Raw genomic sequence first — 20,407 nt, forward strand, 5'->3', positions numbered from 1 at the left:
TAAGTTTTCCAATAAATCTTCCAATACATCTCCAAGTTTCTGCACTGAAAATTTAAAGTAAACAATAAGATTTATAGGACGTCCCAACAAATACAGGAATCAAAAATATGTTGTAATTTTTTTGTAAATGTGTTATCTCCTACACTGTTCAACTGTATGTCTCAAATCTATCATATCATATGGTGGGTTCCAGATCTATCATGGCACTTTAGCAGGTTTTTTTTTCTCCAAATCTATGCCTATGGCAGATTTTGAAATTTTGTAATTTTCCGGCTAAAAGAGTAACCTATAGCGTCATATCACGCCATCGCCGCCGCTAACTTTGACGGAACACACGTAATATTTTTATTACATATAATTTAAAAAGCCATATTTGAAAATCTCATGAAATCCTTGTTATTTTTTCATAGTTTTTTAAACAAAAAAGGTGTCAATGTTAAGTATAAGAAAAATCTAGAGAGAATTATTTCCCGCCAATTTTTCAACAGCTTATATCTCTAAAACAAGCTCCATTTTTTTTCTGCTTTTTAAGTTTCTTTATTTACATACTTTCAATTTATAACAGTCTTTTAAAAAGCTTTTTATTTTTAAACAGAGTAGCGAACATCCTTAATTTTCTTTAAATATAATATCTGCATTTTTGAAATTCAGCTATTATAGTATATTACAGCGACTATCTGTCTTATGTATAATGTATCATAAACTTTCTTTGGATTTCGAAACTAACAAACAAAAATCTGTCGTATCTATAATACTAAAATTACGAGGTCCAATTTGTCAGCCGTCATCACGTAAAAACGACGAATCACAGAATTCAACTTTATATATAACTAATATAGTACAAAGGTGTAGATTAAAAATTACACCACTCCAGGCCCTTTCGTTTTCCACGTAATTAATATTGCCAATAATTAAGAAGTTCCGGGTCGAGTCCGCTACCGATACCAATAGTATATTCACCTGTTACCTATTACCTTATCTGTACGTTCCGTATCTGACAGGCGCACCACCAAACGTTGTATTCAGGACTAAAATAAGGCGTATAGGTACAGTTTTCAATTTGTTAGTGGGTATGACGTAAAACAGCAAAGCAAAGAATTCAACTTTATTTATAACTTATATAGGACAATGCTGTTGATTAAAAAATACTCCCATTCCAGGACCTTTTGTTTTCCAAATAATTAATATTACCAATAACTGATAAGTTCCAGTTCAACAGGTTCAAACAGAAAGACTTGAAAGCAGAGAAAAACTGTGTATCTTATAATCGACATGACTTTATCAGATGACAATACTAATACTAAAATAAGGCTTGCGCATAGTTATATACTTTAATTCAGTCACGGACCCGTGATATCACGGGTGTGTTCTAGTATTTCTAATAACTATCGGTATCATTTTAGCTATATATATTAAGGCCTATGTCAAATATCTGTTCTGGTAGTGAAAGTTATATTTATTTTTTATTCAATAAGGCAAGTCATTGGTCAGACATGTATTGACAGTACTGACTTTTCCCCCACTCGTAGAAATTTACCATAGATTAGGAAACTAGAAAATCCGCCATAGATCAGGAAACTAGTTGGAAGTAATTTGCCATAGATTTGCATTTAAAAAAATCTGCTATTGATTTAGGATGCCATGAATTCAAATCAATTGTATCTGATTTTATGCCCTTTAAATTATGGGTCCTGTAATTTGGGAAATAAAAATATTCTATTCTATTCTATTCTATTCTATTTACCATAGATTTGAAATCTGCCTTAGAACCTGCCATTAATGTGAGTCCTACATATAATTTATATAAAAGAACCTTTACTTTACGTAGCTATGCGAGCAAAATCACATATCCCCTCGGCCCTTTTCGATAGAAGTTTACTCACATATCAAATATCATGTTACTTTGTATTCTAAGCACAGTTAGTTGGTAGATATTGATTTTACAGACTCATCCAAAAATCAGCAGACGACTTGGTTATTAGAACTGTTATCCTCTATTTTTCAGACAATATTATCAAGACGAGGAGCAGAGAGTAAATCATCATGACACGTGTTGCTATGATAACACTTCTACTCGTCGTTTGTACGGCACTTATTGTGGAAGCCAAATCTATACACAGAAGAAAGAGGAATAGTACGCATTATATCTAAACTTCTCTTTCTAGAAAAATCTATTGTACATTTCTTTTCGTCTTTTTTTAATAATAGAATCCCTGTTTTCTCTTCAAATGTAAAACGTCAATTTGGGGGTACTTCATTTCTGTATTCTTGATTTTTTTGCTCATTATTTTTAATCTTTAAAAATATAAAGTAATTACTTGATAACTCGACATTGTACTTTACTGTAATCAGTATATTTTTACCCATTTTTTACTTTTTTGCAGGTATGCTTTATATTTTAACACCCTATCAATCTTTCTGATTTATTTTTTTGTTCATTTACCTCTATTCTTAACTTTTTTTGACAATTATTCTCTATTCCGTAATCACCATTGCATGCTTCTACAAATCCAGAGAGTGATTTTCATTTATATGTTAAAAGTAAGTGTCTCGTGTCGTGCGGGTAATGCCATTGATAAACTGTTTTTGCACTCTTTTTATTACAAAGGAATACACCGAATTGAATTTGCAACACTCTTCAAGTTTAAACAACGCAAATAAACATCAACGACACAAGTTCACAAAGTAGTAACTAAAATCCGATTCAATGATAATAACTAATCTCTGTCTGTAGGACAAGGCTACTTCGAAGGGAGGTTTTACGTAGAATGCCTTACCTAATAATGACTTTACGGTTCAGCTAGCAAGCAAGCTAACCAAAGATATTACCTTTGCCTACACACTCAATGAAATCGGCTGTAACATGTATCATCAAAACATAATAGTACTACAGATTATAAAAATCAATAATACTTAACAGAATGCACACAGAAAAAGAACGGACGACAAATGGCCGAGGCAGATCGATTTAGCACAGGCACATCATTTATCATTTTTGTTCAATATTCAATTGTTTGCGTAATAAAAAAAAAAGATAAGATAAGATATATTTTTATTACCAATAAAGGGCCCACAAGGGGCAGAGAATACACGACGTGGCGTATAAGGAAAAAGAACATTGATTAGCATAGATACATAGAATTTAAATACACAATTACAATACAATTTTCGACTGTAAAAATGGCCCTTGGTTTATAGTTTATTCACTTGATCAAATTTTCCAACAGCATTTATAAGAACCTGATTGTCTTCAAAGCTTAATAAATATATTTTGCTGATTGTCCAATAAAGATCAGTAAAGAAAAATTTGGTATTTTATGGCAAAGAAAGTCAAATAGAGCATCTCTATCAGAGTTAAATTTTTCAGATTAATAAAGGTTGAAAAAATGAGATTAACAAACATTTCTTAAATACTATTTTCATTCTTGTAGGTGAAAGTCTAAGACTAAAACGCGGTATGCCATATGGTTGGGAGAGAAAATCTAATGGTAATGGTTACATCTATATAAACCACGTGACTGGAGAAACAAGAACGTCACCTCCAACTCATGGTATGTTACTGTAATTGGTTGATGCTTTCTGTTTCAATGTTTCAGAAATAGTTTACATTTTGTGATACAAGGTAATTCCGATATAGACTGACAAGTGTTATGTTTTAAAAAGTAATCGCACAAATTAAAAAAAAACTTTCAGAAACTTGATCCCTGTTCATGGTGTAAAAAGGTAAATTCAGACAAGCGTTACGAATGAATGAAATTAATAATATAAAGAGTTCTTTTTATTTGACTTTGCTGACTTTGACTGATGGATGTAATGTTTTAATAATTGTTCCCACGATGTCAATCATGGCCATTGCTGACTTTGACTGATTGGTGTAATGTTTTAATAATCATTCCCGCGGTGTCAATCATGCTCATTGCTGACTTTGATGGATATTATTTTTTATAATCGTTCCCATGGTGTCAATCATGGCCATTGCTGACTCTGACTTTGACTGATAGGTGTAATGTTTTAATAATCGTTCCCACAGTGTCAACCATGGACAGATTAATGGGTATTCCAACTCAACTTATCGAAAATATATCTAATAACCATGCCATGGTCATTTTTAACTTTGACTGATGTATGTAATATTTAAATAATGGTTCCCACGGTGTCAATCATGGTCATTGCTGACTGATTGGTGTATTTTTTTTTAATAATCGTTCCCACTGTGTCAATCATGGCCATTGCTGACTCTAACTTTGACTGATGGATGTAATGTTTTAATAATAGTTTCCATTGTGCCAACCATCACATGATCATTGCTGAATTTGACTGATTGGTTTAATATTTTAATAATAGTTTCCATGGTGTCAACCATGCCATGGTCATTGCTGACTTTGACTGATTGGTGTAATGTTTTAATAATCGTTCCCATAGTGTCAACTAAACCATGGTCATTGCTGGATTTGACTGATTGGTGATGTTTTAATAATCGTTCCCATGGTGTCAACCATGTCATGGTCCCAATCATGTCATGGTCATTGGCAATTTGCTAACTTGGACTGGTGAGTGTTGTGTGTGTCGATAATTGTTTTAATGGTGTCAAACATGATATATATATAAAAAAAAATATATTCGTTTTTTGTTTGTTTTCAATGTATATTATTTAATTGATAGGGTCTAGCGGTTCAGCACCAGCACCAGCACAAATATCAGCAAGTGAAAGGGGATGTGAGTATAATGTTTTCACTATTTTTCTTCATTGGTGGAAGTAAAAATTCTTTTGCAAACACCACGCTAAGTGGCAGCCCAGGCTTGTAAAATTGCTCTTGGGCCTGTAAAAATCATATCTACAGGCCAACAGAATCTAACTAAAAAAAAATAAAAATTGAGCTGCGGGCCTGTAGATTTGAAAGTTCATCGTGAAGACTGATCAACACTAGTTTTGTTGATGTTTAAACCATACACTTTTTTATTTTCCTTACATGGTGTTTTATGCAATTTGTTATAGATTCAGATTCAATATTTTATTAAAGTCTCACCACTTGTATAACATTATACATTCCAATAAACATATAAATTAAACATTGCGTATAGCATGAAATATTGGATAACATTTATAAAACATATTGTATATTAAAACTAACAGTTATATCTAGCAAGTATAAGTTCGTAAAAATCTCGATATTTCATAAATCTATATAACTGTATCTTCAGTACAAAAAGTCATTTTTATATTCATTGTTGATGCATCATAATTAATATATAAAATTCTATTTTCATACTCATTACGTTACATTAACCCTTTCGCCGATGAGTCCCGGTTTACCGGGATTCACGCTTCAGACAACTGACGATGAGTCCCGTTTTACCGGGATCGGAATACATCTTTTATGTTTCCCGCTCAAAACAGTGCAAACATGAGTTATCTTTCTTTGATGAATACCCGTATGAAAGTATAAACATGGCGCTTCCGTTTGTTGAAAACCGTGTCAAAATCAGACGAAATTTACGGAATTTACGAGAATTTGAAATGAGGGAACATTTTTTTGAAAGAATATGGAAGAATTGAAGCCAAACTAGTATACTTTTTTGACATAAAATGTCGTTTTATGTACAAAACACTTGGAATGGACATCGTTCAGTGTGAGGAATTTGTACAGCCTCGTAAAATTTTTCAAAAGTTTGCCGTTTTGGGTTTAAAAATTACGATTTGGGGTCAAAGAGCAGAATTTTGAGAATTTCACCTAGATAATGCCGAAATTTGAAAATTTGAATATTTTATGAGGAAAAAATTATCAAAACATGAATAAAACTGTGAACATGGTGTTAGTGAATGAAATAAATACACAATTAACTACAAACAAGTTTTTATTGACATTTATTATGCAGATCTCCCACTTGAGCAATAGTAGCCAGGGAAGCCATCGTCTCAGAGTAGCTTCTGTCTGGGCAGCAATCGGTGAAAGGGTTAAACATAAGGACTCGAACATTTGATGTACCCAGTAAATAATAATAATCTAAAAAGAATCAACGGCAAAAACTTAAAAAGAGTTGATTAAATCTAAACACTATGACTAACATTAACTTGTAAACTATGTAAAAGTTTCAAAGTCAATGAACCATGAAGAGGGGGTGGGCCAATATAATCTCCATGGAAACGATTCTTGCAAATGCTTATACAACTGAATAATTAACATTAGCCTACCACTGATGGTTTTCCATTGAACTGACCTAACCACAAACTAATACATGTAAAATAAGCAAAAGTTTCAAAGTCAGTAGACCATGACTGAGGGGACAGGGCCAAATAATCTTCATGGAAATGAGATGTGCTAATGCAACTGCATACCAAATATGATTGACCAACCACTTGTGGTTCACCATAAACTAGACCTAATCACAAACAAATACACTGAGCCCAAGTTACATGCAAAATTAAACTAAAATCTGTGACATTTACTGTTCCTTGACCTTAAAACCGTAGAAGTGGGCAAATCTGCAAGTTTCCAATTTTGTTCTATTTTTTATTTCAGCATGTAATGAAGGCTGGAGGCATGCATTTGGTTTCTGTTACTACATATCTGCCTTTGCTGATATACAATCCCACAGTGGGGCCCAGGTAAGAATACTTGTGCTTTTGAACCGGATTCTGTGCTGTTCTAGTCTTAGGTTTTGTATTTGTGTCTTGATTTACCTTCTTTTTACTAGATCTTCGTTTCCCCCTTTCGTATCGAGGGAGTGAGGTTTCGCCACTATCAACTACATAAATAAATATCCCAGAGTTGGATAACCCTACCCGCCCTCTTCGGTCGTAACACTTTCAACCCCTTGTATCACTCAACTAAGTTTTATTATTTTTGTCTGTCAAAAATGAGGAAAATCACGAGACAGTAACAAACCCAGGGCCCAGAAAAAAAGATGACAAACAGGACGAACTAGGTTCTCCGAAAAGATGAACAACTCCAGCTCCTACTAAGACGCCAACTGTGTGGTTTGATGAATGTCATGTTTGGGAATATGAATTCATGATATACAGACAGTACGCGGCACTTCTCATAACGGTCGATCAGACATAAGAGATGACACCTAATATATAAATAGGGAAAGCGATCTCATTTTAAAATCTAGAAAAACATGCCACTTTTATAATTGGGGCCAGTGATATTGTTTGCCTTAAATTACCGGAGAATAAAGGCTTTTTTTCCCTGGAGTAGAATCCCAATCTGAAAATAAAATGGCTTAAAATTATTCCCAAAAGACAACTTTTTCCCCAAACAATGCCGTCTCAGTGGTAATTGTGCATGAATACAAACTGAAAAACTCTCATTTTAACATTTGTCATGCCTAAAATGATTATATGTGCAGATTTGAGGGTCTATTTATGTATCATCACTGACATTAAGGGGTCTTAATTCAAATGAGGGTTTACCTCTTGAAAGGGGGTCTGCAAATTGAAGTTCCAGTCAAATTCATGCTTTGATATAATTTTCCCAATAAAAAAGGGTAGAGGACAGGTAGTTTTGAAAAAGCCAACAATATCACTGGAGGCTGGAGGGAGGAGGACGGTGTGAATTATAACAAAACTATTTACGAAAAATATGTATGACAGACATAAACCAACGACAACCATTGAACTACAGGCTCCTGAATTGGGACAGGCACATTAAGAATGTGGCGGGGTTAAACATGTTTGAAGACGCAAACCCTACCCAAGCCTGGGACAGTTGTTTAACAGTACAACATAGAACAAACTATAAAATCAGTTCAAAAGGGATTAACTCATCAGATCTATACAAAGCAGAAAAACATCTAAAACAAATACAGACCGTGGCAGGGTATTTTTGCATCCCTCACAACAAGATCTGAGAGTACTCTCAGTTACTGACAGCTAGTTAAAAGCCAATAACAACTAATAAAAAATTATGTATATAAAACACTGTCTTTCTTGTCCAGTGTGTGTCTTTGTCAAATGATTTACCTTCTTTTTTAGTTTTGGAGTAAACTAGCGGCAATGTCTTAAAAAGCGTATGATGCTGAAGGTCAATTTCAAAATGCAAATATTGAAGAAAACAGATACTTCTTTTATTACCAATATTTTGTAAAAAGTAAAGTGTATGTTAATGCTGAACATATACGAGACCCAAGTAGAATATCTCCTAAGGTCACGTTGAAAAAATGCATCGGTTTGTCTCACTTTTTAGCAAATTTAATTTAATTTTATTTTTAAATCGTAGGTTGTTTTATATGAGACGCAGATTCGCCCACCTAATTCCATATTGGATCAACACAATATCCAATATACATATTTTATAAAGCAAATCATATTCTGACCCCGCCGAATTTGTTGAAAATAGTTTGATGAGAAGCTATATAAATAATTCCCTGTATAACGCGAAAATACATAATTGAATAATATATCTATACAGAAATTGTGATTACGTACCGGTATTATACAGATTTCGAATTAAGTATATAAAAAGTGTTCGAACTACCTATATAATATATATATGGAATTATTTCTGTACATATGCTATAACATATACGTTTTAATACATACGGACATATTTTGTTTACCCTGATACCGCACAATAATTACTTCTAAGTGTCAGACTAATGGGTTGTCGGATTATTGGGTTGTCGGAACAATGGACCGTCGGACTAATGGGTTGTCGGAATAATGGCGTGTAATCTCAATGTGCACGTTCAAACCCTGATGGTCATCTGTGGTCACCCATGGTCCAACAGTTGTATCTCTGACCGGTTCGTCTAAACACTGCTAAGGACTCTAGAAGGGGTGCTGTTACATATACCTTGTTTTCATATTATGGTACAGATTGATATTTAATGCAGAAATTTCAAATTTTATAGAATTTCACCTTTGATGAATGACGATAATGATATTTTGACGAATCACGGTAATATTTTAACCAAATTGACGCTAACGATAGCCGAAAATGACCGTGTGACGCCTGACGGTAAATGGCATTACTACCCTCTTGTAATACTTAATACCACATAATCTATTTCTTAAACAACTGCTTGTCCTAAATATATGCATCAAGAAATATTTGCCACTGGACGTTAAGTTACAAAAATTCAATCAATCAAAAATTGCACTAAAAATGAAATAAATAATAATAGCAACAATTGTATCCCTCAGTTGGTGTCTGTCGTCTGTTTGTACAGTACACATACTGAATTCGTTTTTGTCCAGAAATATATTCCTTAAACGAGCTCGGTTGTAAATAAATTCATAGGGTATCTTGTAATAGATGAAATTATTCAGTGCAATCATTTGGGTCCGTCGTCGTCTGTCAAGCATATAAAATTTTGTATCCACTGTTGGTTGTTCGTCGTCTGTTGTTTTAAAATTGCAAACGGGCCTCCTCCGAATTTAAGCCTCCACTAAGGCAATGAATAATCATGGGGGAGGGGAGCAATTTTTTCGGTATAAACATTTTTCTGTACTTGAAAAAACACTGAACAATTTTCTCTGTTTTATCATTAAATTAACCGATGAAAACTTAAGATTTAAAACAACTAGAACACACCCGTGATATCGCGGGTCCGTGACTGAATTAAAGTATATAATTATGCGTAAGCCTTATTTTAGTATTGGTATTGTCATCTTATAAAGTCATGCCGATTATAAGATGCACAGTTTTCTCTGCTTTTAAACTCTTTATGTGTGAACCCTTCGACCTGGAACTTATCAATTATTGGTAATATTAATTATTTGGAAAACAAAAGGTCCTAGCTAGAACGGAGTATTTTTTAATCAACAGCATTGTCCTATACAAGTTATAAATAAAGTTGAATTCTTTGATTCGCTGTTTTACGTCATACCCGCTAACAAATTGAAATTGGACCTCATTATTTTAGTATTATAGATTAGTGATGACAAAATGGAGGTCAAGGTCAATATTGACAATTTCAATTTTCGATTTTCACTTTCACCGTTCAGGAGTTACGGTTCTTGAAAGGTTGAAAAAATATGTTTCCAGTCGTGTCCGTGCTTAAACTCCAGAAACTTTCAACCAAAGCTTTTCAAATTTTAATATGTTGTTACTGATGACAAAATGGAGGTCAAGTTTGATATTGAAGATATTCATGCCTCGTTCACACGAACATTTAATTCGAATTGAATTCAAATCGAATTCGCTTATCGCGTTCTTCTTTTTTTAATTCGAATTGATTCGAATTAGCTAATTCGAATTATTCAATTCGCATTAGAAATACGCTTTTGTTAATACGAATTAAAAGTTAACGTCGTTTGGACAGTAAAGCGAATTTGACGCGCATTGCAATTCGAATTAGAATCGACGTTAGGACGTAAAACGTTTCGAACGCGAATTAAACTAATTCGAATTAGTTAATGCGAATCGAATTCGAATTATGTGTGAACTCAGCATAACTTTCACCATTCAAGAGTTGTGGTTCTTTAAAGATTTTAAAATAGTGTTTCCAGTCGTGACCGTGCTTTTACTCATGGACCGTTCAACCAAAGCTTTTCAAATTTTAGTGTGTTGTTACTGATGACAAAATGGAGGTCAAGTTCAATATTGATATTTGTCTCTTTTACCGTTCAGGAGTAATGGTCCTTCTTATATTGAAAATACCAGGACTCGAATAAATGTTAAAAAATCCGGTCTGCTTGCATTCTGACCGTCTCTTGTTATATAGTAATTTTCTTTCCATTGTAGGCAGCATGCAAACAACAAAAAGGAGAGTTGTTTTGGCCAGATTTACCTTATGAAAGTTTTTTTCTAAAGAAAATTCTTCAGAGAGTCAAGGTATGTATAACAACCATCTGTTTCACGATCAAAAGAAACTTTACTTTCAGGATGGTTTTGATATAACTTTTAAAGCAAGCAACACCGACAAAAATTTCCAATTTGATCTCTGGTGTGAGTCCAAATACTAATGTCGTTGGAGCATAGGCTTTGAAGTCCGGCATGAACATCCAATGTTCCCAGTACTTAAATAAGAAACGTCATAAAAAAATTGTTAGAGTGGTGTTAAAAAGTAAAAAAGTTATTGCTTTATTTCCCTTATTTTTTTTCTACTGTAGTGCCAAAATTCAAATGATTTGCGACTGACGTCATGAAAAAAGACGACCATGTCTGATGACGTCACATAGAAAGAACAGATCATTCGAAAAGAAGGATTAAATTTGTCTGCATATCGTAGACATATAAGAGGAACAGATTCCACCACCAAAGCTTGTGTCATACGATATGTATCCACTCTCGAGAGTTAAAGTTTTAAATATCAAAAACGCTCGGCGATAAATATCGTATCACACTCGATACAGTTGTAGAATCTTTATTTATCAACTATACAATAGGCATTCGTTACTTTATGCAATTTTTCAATTTTCAATATATTCATATTAAAATCTTTTTTTTCCTATAAAATAAAGATAAGAAATTACTGTGAGGTAAATTAATGTTTGGTTGAATTTTTATCAACTTGTAACATAAATTGAGTTGTTTTTTTTGTGGATGTTTTAATGACATAATTTGCTTAAAAAGTGTATTGAGGTAAAACCATGGTATATTATCTATTATCTGCAATTTGGTCTTGTACCATACTTTGCTAATTAAATATGCAACTCAACTAGAATCCAAAGGAAAGAAGGCGGAGCTTAACTATGGTACAAAATATTTATTTTCATGTTATTCCATGGCTGAAGCTCCACCCTTTTTATACGACCGCAGAAAAAAAAATTTGGATCGTATAATGGTATGATGTTGTCGTCTGCGTCGTCGTCCGAAGACACATTGGTTTCCGGACAATCACTTTAGGTTAAGTGAATGGATCTCTATGAAATTTCATGAGAAGGTTCAATACCACAAAAGGAAGATTGGGATTGATCTTGGGGATGGCGGTCTCAACCGTTTCGGAAAAAAAGGCCCAAAACAAGCATTTTCTACTTTCAGAATACATGTAATAACTTTTGTACAAGTATTCCAATTGCTCTGAAATTGTACCACAATGTGAAATACCACAAGTAGAAGGTTTGGATTTATTTTAGAGGTTATGATGCCAACAGTTCAGGAATTAAGGGCCAAAGGGGACCAAAAAAACAAGCATTTCTGTAGTTTTTGTAAAATAACTTTGGTGTCAGTGTATGGATCACAAAAGGAAACTTTAAATGTATAAATATGCATTTTTCAATGATATGAACAACCTGTAAAATGTGATTAATTGTATGATATCTTGAAACCAACAAACAAAACAAAAAACAATTCTTACCGTTATTAGAATAATTATTTAATCCTTGTTGCTAGAATCCGACATTTTTGTTAACTTTCTGATGACATAATGAAATTACCTGCGCATACGATCATATACGGTCACACGGGGCGCAAAACTTACTTGCGCGAGCTTTCATCTCATTGGATAAAACGGTAACGTGATCAATTTCTTATATTAGTTCAAGCTGTCAATCATTTTATTTATATTACAAATTGTATATACCATGTGTCTTACTCATTAACATATTTAGACAAACTCATCCTTCGGATTCGTTTGTTTAAATATGTTACTCGAAAGAACCATAGTATATATAGTACTTGGTACCAATAGTATAGAAGCAAAAATTAAAGGCGGAGTATTTTTACTTTTATTGTGAATGCATATTCTTTTAATCTGATGATGCAAACACAACTATTTTCATCTGACAGAAATTTGCTATAATTTCAACCGATTTATTTTACTCTCCTGTTGAAAAATTGGCACCCAACTGTCAACTAAAAAATCCAGTTAGATCTGCCTACCCTTCCGGAGCACCTGCTATAATCACCGGATATTGGTGAAGTTCACGTTGCTCAGGCTTTTATTAGTTTCAATGTTGTGTTTTGTATACTTTTTGGTTTTTTTTTCTTTTGGTCGTTCTTTGCTTTTTGCCATGGCGTTGTTTGTCAGCTTGTTTTTCGTCTTTTTAATTAAAGTTTGACTGCCTTTTTGGAATCTTTTGTCTTTCTTTTAGAGAAATACATAATCAAGATAAGTGATATTCTTTATAGTTTAATAACTTGAAATCGGAAAATAAATTGCGCTAAGGGAGTACTAATTCAGCTCAGCTGATAGAGCGGCTCACTAAACCAGGTGTCAAGGGTTCAAAATCCGACTGGAACAGTAATTGATTTTGGAAGGCAAATCACGCTCTCCATCTGAAATACTGGCTCCTACCAAAAAATCCAACTCCAAGGTTAGAGAAATACATAACCAAGGTACATGATGTTGATATGTTCATTATATAGTATAAACCTTTTGTGATATGGGAGTGTAGCGGTGCTTCTCCTTACCTAGTATATAGTAACTGCCCGGCATTAGCTGCACTAGTACTCCTTTACCTCATTTGGAAGAGAGGTGGAATACTAGTACTATACATTGGGTCCTCAGGGTCGAATCCTGGCTGGTACAGAAGGCAAAATGGATACATCTATAAAATTACAATTGGGTGTATAAATATATCCAAGTAAGCCCTACGCTGGTTTACTTCTTCCAGCTACCTGAATGATGCATTCTTTTCTTTAATTACAGACATCAACCCATTTTTTCTGGACAAACGGAGAAAAACACAACGGCCAATGGAATTGGGGCACTGGTCATCCAGCTTTTACTGCTCCTAGATGGTCACCAGGACAACCTGATGGTCAAGGAGAATGCTTAGCAGTCTACACACACACTGGATTCTTGGACGACAAACAATGTGAAACACAATACAACTATATCTGCAAGACAAAACTTTAAGCCACGGGGCTCAAAACTATGTCATTAAAATACAAAAACTTTTGAATGGAATCAGTAGATATAACATTTCTTTATATTCTTAAAACAGATATATATGGGAATCACATGATGTGTGCATCCTTAAACAATTTTGAAATTTATGAAAACCCTGTGTCGAAAATGACTTAAGATTTCACTTTGTCAATATAAATTAAGAATTAGACAACTACTGTATGCTACATGTTGTAACCAATAAAAGAATCAATATGAATACAATAAAATAATGTATGTCTGTTTTATTTTTATACCATAATCGCAGATGTCAATAAAACCTCAACTTGAAGATGACTGATATGTAAGCGTTCATAATTAAATGTGGGCTGACGGGGCTATAAAGCTGTTCTATAAATACCCCACGTCTATGAGACAGCAACTGAACAACATATGAACTTTTAATTTGTCACTTGCATTTGAGTATATACATTGGAATAAGTATAGAATATCGGGTTTTCTAAACATTAAGAGTAATTCTCTGTAAGCATCAAAGAATTTCAAAGAAAATCAGAAATGCATACTCCAGGATTTCCTTTATTTTCATATCATGGGTTTGTAATGGTGCACTGACAACACAAATAATAATCATGTCAAAAGTTGAAGTATTGGTTGCCATGGAAAAAAGTTAGTTTAAATTTGCTCGAAGAACATCAAAAAAGCATGATGAAAAGTGCACTTTTTCCTATTTTACCACTTTTTAGCTCACCTGGACCGAAGGGCCAAGTGAGCTTTTCTCATCACTTGGCGTCCGTCGTCGTTAACTTTTACAAAAATCTTCTCTGAAACTGCTGGGCCAAACATGGCCAAAATCATTATTAGGGTATCTAGTTTAAAAATTGTGTCCGGTGACCCGCCCAACCAACCAAGATGGCCGCCATGGCTAAAAATAGAACATAGGGGTAAAATGCAGTTTTTGGCTTATAACTCAAAATTGTTAATCAGGTCAAGATCTATCTGCCCTGAAATTTTGAGATGAATCGGACAACATATTGATAGGTTGCTGATCCTGAATTGGTAGTTTTAAGGAAATTTTGCTGTTTTTGGTTATTATCTTGAATATTATTATAGATAGAGATAAACTGTAAACAGCAAAAATGTTCAGCAAAGAAAGATCTACAAATAAGTCAACATGACCAAAATGGTCTGTTGACCCCTTTAGGAGTTATTGCCCTTTATAGTCAATTTTTAACCATTTTTCGTAAATCTTAGTTATCTTTTATAAAAATCTTCTCTGAAACTAATGGGTTAAATTAAACCAAACTTGGTCATATTCATCATTCGGGTATCTAGTTAAAAAATTGTGTCCGGTGACCTAGCCAACCAACCAAGATGGCCGCCATGGCTAAAAATATAACATAGGGGTAAAATGCAGTTTTTGGCTTATCACTCAAAAACCAAAGCATTTAGAGCAAATCTGACATGTGGTAAAATTGTTTATCAGGTCAAGATCTATCTGCAACAACAAAAGAGTTTTTAACGACTTCAGCTGGCTATACAACCCTTGCACAATCAACTGAATTTTGCAGAAATCATTAACAGGATAGATTGCCCTTATATGATAATTTTGTATAACCTTTTTGGTTTTTTTGTCGGGGGGGGGGGGGGGGGGTTGCGCAACAACAAAACAACTTCACAACTTTCTCATTACTTTGCATTTCTCGTTAGATAAATTTTACAAAATTCTTCCCTGAAACAACTGTCAAATTTAAACAAACTTGGTTTAAATCACCACTAGGATATTCATGGACCACTGTGTATGATGACCCTGTCTGCCCACATGGCTGAAATAAAACAGGTTTCAAACGCACTTTTTAGTATTATATCTCTGAAACTAAAAGACAGTACAACAGTTGCATTTGTCATGCATCAATTGAAATAAATATATCAGGTGAGCGACACAGGGTCCTTGGACCCTCTAGTTTTGTAACAGAATGGAAACATATATACCGGGTGTTTTTTTTGTTGCTATCAACCTATTGTCATGTTGAAAAAATGCATGAAATTGTGAAATTTTGCATTTGATTCTTTTTAAGTCATGTTTGGTATCAAAAGTCATCATTTCTTATGAGTAATTTAGTTTCAATATTTTTATTACGCCAGAAGAGCATTTTAGTCGGAAAACAAGATTCTTAACTATTTTTCAAATAATTTTATAAAAGACATGTATTAGTCGTTTTAGCGTTACTAGGAAATATTTATGGATTAAGATTAAGACTATGTCGTGAGAATACTTTTTGACAACAATGGTCATCAATGTAATTTATTTGTCAACACCTAAACTGTATATATATAGAGTGAATAATGTCAATTAACACTAAGTCTTAATTAAATCTGCTTTTAAAATGTTTCATTGTTTGGAAACTATTTGTTTATAAGTACCTTTTTCCATTTTCATTGGTCAAAACGTTTCTATGATCATGTTTTATAAAGGTTACGTTGAGAACGAGAAGGGATAGAGAAATAGATAGAACCATGTGACGCACCGGTTCGCCCCGCTCTCGATCTACGAGCAGCGGCGGGTTAATATATGTCGCCATGCTTACTGTTTTGTAAATATGCTTTATGAACTGTGCTTGTATATATGTTAGATGGAAAAATAAAGTATGTGAACGTTCATGTATCCAGTCTCGTGTATTGATTTACAATAACTTTCCAGTACGGAACCTCTATCATCTCAGTAAAACGGGCCTAAATTGTTTGGATTGTAAAATACTGTTATTCATTTCCGACGGACTATAGAGTTAACAAAAACGAAACACACCAACAAAACAACCACATGTATAATCGACAATTCAAATTACGACAAACTAGGATTTTCTATTCCGTCAAATAATAAGGAAATTCTAAACGTGTCATATTATATTAAGATAAGATAAATTTTATTTTCCAAATTAGGTCCCCAGCGGGGCATATACTTACACATAACATATATGATTGATACAACATACAGTATTTTACATATAACATTGTAAAATAAACTATTGAAATAGTCATACAGGTATTATTTGTTAAATAAAAAAGTATTTGAGAGATGCTACTCCAGAGATGTGGCAAACCCCATTTATTTATTTACTTTTTTTTCACACTTGATTTTATAATATTTTGCTGAAAATGTATAAATATAAAATATAAAAAAAAAAATGATTGTTTAGCTGCAACAGACACCAAGGGACGATGCTCTAGGATTGTGATCTTAAAAGCTCTAACAATCCTCCTCGTATCTGATGCAGAAAAACAAACACAAATGAAAAAAGTTTATGTTTATTCACAGCAAATAACATATACTGCAGTAAACAGGTATTGAGAATAGTGTAGGTTTCCCTACTGCAACAGACACCAAGGGGCGGTACTCAAGGAGCTGTGGTATTTACACAGTTCTCCTCGTGTCTGAAGCAGACAAGAAAGCCACATAATTAACAATTTTTCGAAATAAATTTACATGCAGCAGTGAGAATAGACTTATCTTCTGTGTTCATAAGCCATATCAGTTTATCTCTTGCGTTAAGAGTTAAAAAGTTGGGGCAACTTTTAGTTATCTCTTGAAATAGATGATTGCGGTCATCATTTAATTTAACACATTGGAATAAAAAATGATATTCATCCTTCGGAGTTACAACGAGTACAAGTTCTGTCATTTAGGAGAGTACCCTGATACCTTCCAGACTCAATTCTTAAGTGGTGTGATGAAATTCTGAGCTTTGTTAAGCTTCGTCTCTGTTCAAAATTCCCAATAATGGAGAGATATTTTTCTCTTCCAAAAACTGATTTAAATGTAACATAAGTTCTAAGTTTACCATCTGAATGCTTTACCAAATCAGTGTTCCACAAGTCTATAAAATATGATTTTAATATTTTTTTCATATTAGCTTTGAAGCTATTAATTTTTGGTAATGGTGAAGATAGATGATTGATGTCTGGGATCATTTCAAGAATTAACTTCATAGAGCCATACCAAGATGTTTTTTTTGAGTGAGATTATATATTAGTGTTATAAAATATATTTGAAATTTTTGAAAGTTCTTTTATCTAAAGTAAAAATTTTGAATTTTAAAATTGGATGAAATAATAATAAAAATAAATTGTGTTGTCCTTGACTTCCTATTTTCCCTGATTCGACAACTCAAATATACATTTTGCATGCAAGTTGTTGGAAACTGGTTACATTTTGGTGAATAACTGAATTTCAAGGTTTGAATTAGCTGCCTTTTCATTTTACATAGGTGTCGCAAATATTTTCTTAAACATATTAAAACTTGATGGAAGTTTTATAAATTACAAAAATAAAACTAAATCAAAATTGTGTAAGCATTATATTATATACATGTAAGTATACATAAATGATTTGGTACTCGTGTATAATTTGGTTTAGGATTTGGCTATCTGCTTATTGTTGTATTGTTAATTTCAATGTAGGAGTAACCTACTATATTTAATTGAGCTATTGGCCACTGATCTTTGTCGAATAATGCATACATTTGTCGATCCACATGCTATACTAGGCTATACATAATCAAGATTAAGAGATTGTAGTTTTAATTTAAAAACATTTTAAGTTCTACAAAGTTGATACAGCAATGATTATAATAAGATAACAAGTAAATCAGGCAAATAAATGAATATGGATAACATTGGTTTCATTTCTTAAACTATTTGTTGTGAAACTATAAAACAACTTTTATTAGATATGACTATTATTATTTTGGAGTTTTAAGTTGAAAGACTAAAATAGGCAACATTCTATAAATCTATTTAATGAAAGTGGGTTGCTTATTTTTTTTTATTTTTTTTTCGGGGGGCTGGGGAAGGATTTTCTGTTTTTATATCATAAAATGCCAAACAGTTTGTTGATTGAATTACTTGACACAAATATTATCAATATATAATAATTATAAAAAAAGAAGATGTGGTGTGATTGCCAATGAGACAACTCTTCAAAAGAGATCAAAGAATACCTCCCTTCAATTCTAAGTCCATCGGTAGTATGTTGATAAAAAAAATTGTTCACTAGTAGAGGCAATATTGCTACTTGTTTTCTTAGTTAAATCAACATAAAGGTTGACTGCTTAAACTTTGCTCTTTTTTTTCTCAAGCTGAAGTTGGCAGTTCTGTTCTGGCATTTCTCATTCAATGTATTTAGATAAAAAGTCATGGATTGATCGTTGGAGCAAACAGAAACATCTTTACTCAAGATTTGTTTGTTGGTCTAGTGACACTGTCATGATGTTATGAATTTTCACTGCTTGGTCTTGCAAAAAAGGAACATGCACACTTAAATCTGTATGCTTCTAGATTAAATTTACTGAAAAAAATACATACATTTAAGAACACATTTTAATACAAGATATCATTACGCTGTATGTAATTTTTTGGTTTTGGTTTGGTTACCACGATCACTTGTGACATTGAACAAAACTTCATGTTATCCTTTGAAGATCGGGACCATCTCGTGTGATTTTACAAGCGGTACATATACATAACGTTTTGACTACTTTGCAAATAGCGATGTGTAACTTGTGAAGATAAAAAGTGTGGAAAACGTATTTGCCGGACTGACCATCGGATGGATAGACAGACTGACGGAGTGCAAACCTAAAGTTCCCTTAGACTTCGTCGGTAGCCAGGGTAGTTATACCTTATAATAAATATTTAAGTCACGCTTTTTTTTTTATTATAGCAAGCACATAAAGGGGGGGGGGGCTGGGAGCCCCTGCCCCCTCTCTTTCGTGGGGAAAATTTGGTTGGTTATACAGGAAATCACTGAAGCATGACTGGAGCGGGCCCTTCCTTAGGCCAGTCAGTGGGCCCCCCTTATGAAAAGTTCTGGATCCGCCACTGATGTAGATAAAGACATTGCTCCTGTATATGAATTGATTCTTTATGTTCAGAAAGTAAAAAGTTACATTAATTTTCATTGACTGTTGACTGATGGTGATATCAAGATTTGTTCGCCATAAAAAAAAAGTCACATTTTCCTCGGGCATTGGCCTCGGGGAAACATTAACTTTATTAGGTGAACAAATCAACATATCTCCCTCGGGCAAGGGAAACAAATGAATAATATTCAATGTTGATTGGGATTGGTTGACATCTGATATTCTGGGCACCTAATTGCATCGAAAACCGCCTCAAAATATCACAGTATTGCTGAAAGTAGCATAAACAACCATCAATCAATGATAGTTCACTTTATACTGCTATCAATGATAAACTCATCTTTCAAAACTTTCAAAAAATAATTGACCAATTAACAGTGTCCCAATTATACACTTGATCTTCAGGTTATTGTCAGTAAGATTATAAGTTATCTTCATATCCATATCTACATATATGAAGTAGATAACAAATTTATGATGCCCCCAATTGCATATCATATGAAGTCATAAAGGGACATAACTTAAGAACCTAAAATGTGACACTACCCACATTTGTAATTGATTTGAGTTTTGTGGTAATAAGTATTGTGTATAAGTTTCATAACATTTGGTCGAGACAAACTTAAGTTAGAGAACTGAAACAAAAAAAATCAACAATTCTTCAATTTGTAAAGTGGAATAACTCTCGGTCTTTACGCTTAACCACAAGTCCTACGACCCGGACTTCTCTACAAACCACAAATGAACCATGA

At 33.4% G+C, this 20,407-nt stretch overlaps 1 protein-coding gene across 2 annotated transcripts in view; it reads left to right on the forward strand.

Moving 5' to 3' along the window:
* Window positions 1–14,023, forward strand: part of LOC139528528 (lithostathine-1-like) — a 16,496-nt gene extending 2,473 nt beyond the window's left edge. Inside the window, exons 2-7 of one of the 2 annotated variants that reach the window (XM_071324549.1) lie at window positions 2,006–2,134; window positions 3,432–3,551; window positions 4,663–4,716; window positions 6,522–6,607; window positions 10,692–10,781; window positions 13,540–14,023. In XM_071324549.1, coding sequence (XP_071180650.1) covers window positions 2,044–2,134; window positions 3,432–3,551; window positions 4,663–4,716; window positions 6,522–6,607; window positions 10,692–10,781; window positions 13,540–13,749 — 651 coding nt within the window. In that variant the 5' untranslated portion in view covers window positions 2,006–2,043 and the 3' untranslated portion in view covers window positions 13,750–14,023. The remainder of the gene's footprint in view (window positions 1–2,005; window positions 2,135–3,431; window positions 3,552–4,662; window positions 4,717–6,521; window positions 6,608–10,691; window positions 10,782–13,539) is intronic. The other variant, XM_071324550.1, reaches the window with a different exon arrangement.
* Window positions 14,024–20,407: the final 6,384 nt, after the last annotated feature.

The sequence above is a fragment of the Mytilus edulis genome, chromosome 6 (assembly GCF_963676685.1).
Source record: "Mytilus edulis chromosome 6, xbMytEdul2.2, whole genome shotgun sequence".
NCBI classification, from domain to species: Eukaryota; Metazoa; Mollusca; class Bivalvia; order Mytilida; family Mytilidae; genus Mytilus; species Mytilus edulis.